The sequence below is a fragment of the Aegilops tauschii genome, chromosome 6 (assembly GCF_002575655.3).
Source record: "Aegilops tauschii subsp. strangulata cultivar AL8/78 chromosome 6, Aet v6.0, whole genome shotgun sequence".
In the NCBI taxonomy this organism is placed as follows: domain Eukaryota; kingdom Viridiplantae; phylum Streptophyta; class Magnoliopsida; order Poales; family Poaceae; genus Aegilops; species Aegilops tauschii.
The window spans coordinates 458,512,022-458,519,783 of record NC_053040.3 but is presented as its reverse complement, the minus strand read 5'-3'; the positions used below and the strand labels follow the sequence as shown (position 1 = coordinate 458,519,783).

The following is a 7,762-nucleotide window of genomic DNA, read 5'->3' as shown; positions in this document are numbered from 1 at the left end:
GGAGCGGCCGGCGGAAAAGGAAAGTACCTGGTTCCCTTGTTCACAAAAGAAGTTGACAATCTAGTAATTTTTGTTTTTTAAAAAAGCCATAACTTTTGAACCTGTCATCGAAATTAAAATCCGTTTTCACAGTAGGAATCCTCGTGACATGCTCTTCGAAACTAGATCCCGCATGAGTATGTTTCGATGAAACTTTTTATGTGCAACTTAGTCCTCGTTTGGTGCAACTGTCTAGAAGTCGATGTGCAACTACTGATAGTTGATGTGCAAATTTCTTCCTACCAGTGGACATGTGGTTTTAATGATGCGAACAAATATGAACGCATGTAATTTGGTTTTAATCTTTTTAGAAAAAGTTATAATTCTTAGAATTAACATCCCCTTTCCATATGAATGGTCATGAGATGTTGTTTGAAACTAGATCCTACATGGGTATTGTTTCGACGAACTAGTTTGTGCGCAATTTAATCTCTAGTTGGTGCAACTCTTTAGCAATCGATGCGCAACTACCTACAATCGATGTGCAACTTAATCCTATCCGTGGACTTGCGGTTTTCACTGATAGCACCTCCGCCCAGACTACCCCTACTAGTAAGATGTGCAACATTGTCTGCTGCCCTGATCAACTACATTATAAAATGTGCAACATTGTATTCTGCCCTGGCCAACTATCTAGTAAGATGTGCAGCTTCGCGGTCCTGCGTGCACGACTATGCCACCGCGTGAGTGCAACTTCCACGGTCATGCGTGAGCTATTATGCCGATGAGAGTATGCACCTCCGCGGCCACGCGTGTGACTATGCGAACGAGTCTTCAACCCATAGCCGGGCGTGTGCGAATATGCGAACGGCGGTGTGCAGCTCTGCGGAGATGTGCTTTCGCCGATGGCACCTCCACCCCAACCTACCCCATAATAGAAATGTGCAACTTCCCTATTGCCCAGGCCAACTGACTAGTAGTTGATGTGTAATTTTTTCCCTGCCAGTGGATGTACATATTCCCATGACTATCCCTTGCCAGCGTGATGTGCAACTTCATCGGTTGACCGGCCAACTGCCTAGCAGACTATGTGCAACTCCGTATGTTGCCTCTGCCAACTACAACCACACATTCACAAATAGGAAGGGGGAGGAGTTGCACATTGACTACTAGGCAGTTGGCTAGAACAACAGACTAAGTTGCACATATCGCTGGTAAGGTAGATTGGTAGGGTGTGTCAATAGTGAAAAACTACACATCCACGAGTAGAGAAGTTGCACGTACACTACTAGGTAGTAGGTCGGGATAGTAGCCTAGTTGCACAACTTAAAAAGTTGGTTGTCATGAATGGTAGGTTACAACCTCATAGGAAGTTGCATCATGCAAGTCTACAATTGGTTTTGCAAAAAGTTGCACTATGTAGTATGAAATTTGCACCATGTAGTAATAGACTTGCACCATATAGTACCAAAGTTGGCATCGGAAAAAATTTGTCAAAACATACCCATGCGGGGTCTATTTTCAACGATCCCATCACAAGGATCCCAATGGTGAAAACGAATCTGAATTCCGACGCACGGTTTGAAAGATATGATTTTTTAAAAAGTTTCTAAACCCAATTAAATGTTTGTACACATCCACCATTCCTACTGTGTATAGTACTAATACTAGACAAACCAAAAAGTGCTACCGTGTTACAATATTCTTCCACATGCATGCGGTTAGCTTGTCGCGTAGCGCGGCTGCTCGCGATTGTCAAGCAATGCGTGCGCACTGTCAAGTATTTAGGTTAAAAGGGCTGCTCTATCCTTTGGTCCACCACAGAGTAAGGCCGATATCAGAAGTAGGCCTTAGGCAGCAACAATGAAGAGTACCGGAGGCCCACCCCCCTCTCAAAACCTCTCAACCGCCGCCACTTGGCTTTCTCTTCACTGCGCGCTCCCTTTGGTTTTTCTTTATTTTTTGTATACGTTTTCGGCTTTTAGATGCTTTCTTTTTCGGTTTTTCGGTTTCCTCTCGGGTTTTTCTTAAATTTTAGACTAAAAAAATTGGCATGAAAAAACATGTTTTTTCCTCTTCCGCAAGAGTCACCGATTTACTTCTGGTGGAGGCATGAATTTACTTATGCGAGAGGTACGACCGTGTCTCTCGTAAAAGGGATTTTTTTTTCATTTCATGTGAGGGGCATATTTACTTCTCGTGAAGGCACGGATTTGCTTACGCACAACTGTGCCTCTCGCAAATGAAAAAAACATGTTTTTCCCTTTCATGGGAGGGACATATTTATTTTTCGTGGAGGCACGAATTTGCTTATGCCAGAGGAACAGCCGTGCCTCTCGCAAAAGGGAAAAAAGATATATTTTTGTTTGTTTCACGAGAGGCACATATTTACTTCTCGTGGAGGCACAGATTTGCTTACGCGAGAGGCATGGCCGTGCCTCTCAGAAAAAGAAAAAACAATATTTTCTTTTTTTTGTCCTTCCGCGAGAGGCACGGATTTACTTCTCGTGGAGGCACGGGTTTACTTCTCGAGGAAAAGAAGGCCGCGCTCGAGGAAAAAGAGGGTGAAGATCGTCGCCAATGCGGAGGACGCCAAGATGTTGACCTTGCATATCGACTCTTTGAATATCGACGCTAGAACTATCGTGCAATCCGTCCGCTACCAGATATTGGAGCGGTAGAAAGATGAGTTGGAGGAAGATGAGGATGAGGCGGAGGCGGACGCGGACGCGGACGCGGAGGCTGCCTGCGCGGCCGCGACGACACCTCCTTGATGGGGGAGCAGCTTGTAGGATTGCCGATCCGGTAGGGCAGAAATATCCGGACTGTCGGGGTGATGTTCTTTTGCATTCAGACATGTAAAAAACTAAGCATATTTGCCTCATTTTTGTTGTAATCGGGGATGTGATTTAGCGTGGATGTGATCCGACGCATTATGTGGATTAACGTACATTTATAAATTTGCTAACGGACATATGCATACTACGGTTGGATGACGGCCTCCCGCATCCGTGTCCGTGGACCGATCCTTCTGTCCACAAATGGATGCGAGAGAAAATTTATGAATTGCCGGTGGAGATGCTTTTGTGTGGGCACTTTCATTGGGCAGAGATCAATAACTTCTTCGTTCCATTTTATCATCTTCTCCTGCCGCTACGAGGCTGCGTCCATGCATGTGAGCTTGTGCGCGCCTGGTGGCAGTTAAAGTCGTTGCTGCTCCGTCCATGCATGTTCCTCACTGCCTATGTGAGATGGAGCGACGACGTGATCATGAGACCATACTCGCTTGCTAGGCGGCTATTCAGTACTTCCTCTGTCTCATAATAAGAACGTTTTTGACACTAGTGTAGTGTCAAAAACGTTCTTATATTATGAAACGGAGGGAGTATTTCACTTATTCCTCGCATCACATGGAAGGAGATCAAGCTCGGCCGCGACATATACAACATCACGTAGGTATATTATTTGCTCCATGGCAGCACCTCACCATGTTTAACGTGAGCATCATCTACGCTAGATTGGACGGCGGCCGCACCGGCGAAGTAGCAGTACAGTTTTTAACTATGATGTTTGAATGCCGTGTAGCCTGTCTATTTAAATGGGATGTCACCTGATCGTGCAGGCATATTTGGACGTGCCAATGTCAGGATGCAGCCCCAAAAAAGAACACAAATAAAGGGGGGCTGGTAATGGGATCATGCTTGGGCAACATGGATGATGTCTTCTTGCGTTTCTCTTACAATTTTTTATGGGGCGTGGACAAACGAAACAGCTCGAAGCATTTCAGCGCACAAGAGATTAAAGGTTTGACAAATTTATGGTAAGGGCATCTTCCTTAGGTACGCATATGCTAGCTGCTTTCTTTTTTCTTTGACAGACGTGAATAATGAAGCGGAAGGGCATGAGGGATACAACTGCCGCAATGTAAAAGACTATAGTACTCAACATCCATGTGCAGGCAGGTATGAGAATAAAATCACATTGGCAGCTCCGACCTAGACCAGCTTTGATCTAGTATCCCTTAGGCCTTAGCTAAAGACGTAGTACTAGTAGTACACACTCCAAGCAAGAAGTTCTTCGAAAACACTGGTTCATAGCGAAAAAGATTAGAGAGGAAATGAGGGGGCACTGGATTAAGTAACAATAGCCGTCGGATCTCTCCAGCGAGGTGCATACCGCAGCATTATTTTCGCCCGAAACAGAGACTTTGTGGTCTACAACAGAGATAGATCTTGTTGCAGAAGCATTTGCAACTACGGTGGTGCTGCAGATTTTCTTTTTTCATCTTTACTTTTTTTTTGCAACATAGATGATGTTACGGGAGAAATTTTGCAATAGAGGTGGTGTTGCGGATTTTTTTTTTGTTTTCGTCTTACTTTTGTTTTGCAACATACATGGTGTTGCGGGAGGAAATTTGCAACTCTGCTGGTGTTGCGGAATTTTTTTCAACGAAAGATGAACTGGAAAAGACGAGAGGCCGAGGGAAGGCGGACGAGAGCTTGCTGGAGGGCAATAGGAAGGAGGCTAAGGCGACGCGGGAGCGAGGCGATCGGAGGGAGCTCTGGCGGCAAGGAGAGGCGTTGGCCGGAGCGGATCGGGCGCGCAGCTGCCTCCCCCTGAATCGGGCGAGAGGAGAAAGGGATCAAGATGAGGTGGACGAGTGGCTGAGTTTGCTCGGGAGCAGAGAGCTGGAGATATAAGCACAAGGAGATACAGTGATGGCAATGCCCCATAGGATACGCGGCACGCGAGGGATGTGGTCGATGAGCGGCAAGAATCCGTTGGTTGAAGGGAATCTTTTCCCGCTTGCAAAATCCTCATCTTCAAAACACACCAAAAGCTTGAGAATTGCTCTTTTCTCAGACCCGAACCCGGCCCAATACCCTGAAAGCCCGACCCAAAACCAAACACCAGAAAATAAAAGCCCAAAAGCCCGACCCCAAGCATCTTGTTAACAGATAGCCTAACTATAGTTTAGATATTGTGGATATCTCTAACAGATCTCGGCCTGATCTTGCTATTCTTCTTGTGCAAGACATGAGCTGTTTGTAAGGCTATTTATAGCAACTATTCCAATCAATGAAATCAGTTGCCCCAAACCGAGTTCTCCTCCTGCCGTTCGTAGTTTAGGCTCCTTCATGGTATCAGATACCTAGATCGCATCGTATCCTCTCCAGCTTCCGCCGCCACCTCCCCTCCCGCTGCCATGAGCTCGCTCGGCTACACCTCCGCCTCCTCGGACTCCGACGACGATGTCTTCGAACAGTTCGGCATCCCCGTCGCAACTCAAACCCTTCCCACCCCGCAGCTGCAGGCTCTCCGCATCCGTGACCACATCCTCGTCACGTTGGATTGTGAGAAGGAGAACTACGGCATCTGGAGCCGCCAATTCCTCACCGCCCTCTCCAAGTTCGGGCTTCGGGATCACATTGACGGCTCCCCCGCCCAGGGCACCTCTGACTGGGCGCTCAACGACTTCGCCATCGTCTCGTGGTACGACGCAACGGTCACGGCCTCCACTCTGGCGATCGTGGAGCCGCGCAACGCCACCGCCATCTCTCTTTGGCGCGCCATCCGCAGCGTCTTCCGCGACAATCGCGACACGCGCGCCATCTACCTCTGCGACGAGTTTCACGGCTTCAATCAAGGCGACCTCTCTGTCGTCGAGTACACCTCCAAGATGAAGGAGATGGCCGACATGCTTGGCGACCTTGCCTCTCGCGTCCGTGATCGCGACCTCGTCCACAACGTCCTCCGCGGCCTCAACGAGCAGGTGCAGCACGCCGTCCCGCACGTGACGCGCGTGTGACACCCCGAGAATCATGCTACAGTAACCCTCTGTGATTAAGCTAATCATGTTGCTAAACAGGGCTTGATCACATTTGAAACACATTTCCTTTCAAACTCCTAATTCAAACTTCAATTAAATTTAAAGTGGAAAATAAAAGTTTTCAAAAATTTAAACAAAAATGTTCGGGCCATGCCAGAAATTGCACTGATAATTATTGTGGAGAAAACACATTTTTATAAGATACCTAAATACTTTTAAATGAAATAAAACAGAAAAGAAAATAAACAAATAAAAAGAAATGCAAAAGAACACAGAACAAAGAAAAAAGAAAAAGAAAAGGGAGAAGCCCCCCCCCCACTAGACCCCTGGCCCAACTGGGCCGACCCCCGGCCCAGCCCACCTCTCCCACTCGCCCCCTTCCCTGTTCCCCCGACCGGGGCCGGAACAGGGGCCGGTCCCCGCCGCACCACCTCGCCGGCGACGGGGAGGATAAGGGCGCCAGCACCCCCCCGCCTCCTCGGGCCTCTCTCCCACTCGCCCCGCTCTCCTCTCGGCCTCTGCGCCTCTCTCTTTCCCCCTAGATCCGCGCCGCTCCTCCCTTCCCCACGCCCGACGCGGTCGCCGCCGTTCACCGTCGTTCACACGGCCACCGTACCCACCTCGCCGCCCCAAGGTGTCTCCAAGGACCGCCGTCGCCCGCTGCTTCGTCTGGTGCAGCCCGTTGGAGACCGGAGCCCCTGCAACGACCTCCCCGAGCTCTTCTTCCCCGCATGGCCGCCGTCGATCGCCGCTCCGTTTCGCCTCCGACGAGCCTCCCCGAGCACACTGCCGTCTCCCTACAGCCTCGCAGTGAGCCTCTCCCCCTTCTCCCCTGTCCTTTCTCTCTCGCGCGCCCCCTAGCTGCTTCCCCACGCGCGCCCGAACGCCGCGCCGCGGAGCTCGCCGCCGGCAAGGCTCCGGTGACCTTTTGGTCACGGGCTCAAGCCCGTTGCACTCCCCACCTCGCGTAGATGCCCCCCAGCCCCTCCGCTTGCTCGATAGCCCGCCGTAGCCTCGTTTCCGTCGGGCACCCGTGCGCGCCGCCGCCCCCGCCGCTCGCCGGCGCCGATTCCGGCCAAGTCCGGCGAAGCCCCGGCCACCACTGGATGCGGCGCTGCGAGCTCTTTCGAATGGGCCTAGCCCCGCTCCTCCCCGAGCCCCGTAGCGCGATTCCGGCCAACTCCGGCGACGGGCCGCCGCTGTTTTGGTCGCCGGAGTCGCTCCGGCGCCGGCCGCCGACGTGGCTGGCCTGGGGCCACCCCAGTGCCGCTGCCAGAGGGCCCCGTGGGCCCCGTTGACTGGGTCAACCCAGTCAACGTGCTGACTGGGCAGGCCCACCACTGACATGCGGGCCCCGTCGCAAAATTAAAAAAAAGAGAAAAGAAAAATGTTTTTATAATTAAAACTAATTAATTAATCTAATCACTCACTGACAGGTGGGCCCAGTAGTTAATTAACTAAAAATTAATTAGTTTAATCTTCTGTTAACCCACTGTCTATGACAGGTGGGGCCCACTGGTCAGTTTGACCTGGTCAGCCGCTCTGTTGACCCGCTGACGTCAGCATTGCCTCATGCTGACGTCATAATTCATTTTGCTTAATTTAAATAATTCCAGAAATTCAAATAAACTTTGAAAATTCATATCTTTTAAACCGTAACTCGGATGAAAATGTTTTCTATATGAAAGTTGCTCAGAACGACGAGACGAATCCGAATACGCAGTCCGTTCGTCCACCACACCTCCCTAACCTATCGAACTAGCAACTTTCACCCTTCGGTCCGTCTGTCCGAAAACGCGAAACATCGGGAATACCTCCCGGATGTTCCCCCCCTTCACCGGTACCACCTACTGTCGCGTTAGGACACACCTAGCACCGCTCATTGTCATGTCACGCATCGTCATGCTTATGGTTGCATTGTATTTACTGTTTCTTCCCCCTCTTCTCTCGGGT

General features: G+C 49.9%; 1 protein-coding gene across 1 annotated transcript; it reads left to right on the top strand.

The window, feature by feature from the left end:
- Positions 1-5,185: 5,185 nt before the first annotated feature.
- Positions 5,186-5,788, top strand: LOC109772382 (uncharacterized). Its single transcript, XM_020331069.1, has one exon. The coding sequence runs from the start codon at positions 5,186-5,188 to the stop codon at positions 5,786-5,788; it is 603 nt and encodes a 200-aa protein (XP_020186658.1).
- Positions 5,789-7,762: the final 1,974 nt, after the last annotated feature.

What these genes read in the sequence shown, in the direction of transcription:
- LOC109772382 (XM_020331069.1), top strand. Translation starts at nt 5,186, where the DNA reads ATGAGCTCGCTCGGCTACACCTCCGCCTCCTCGGACTCCGACGACGAT.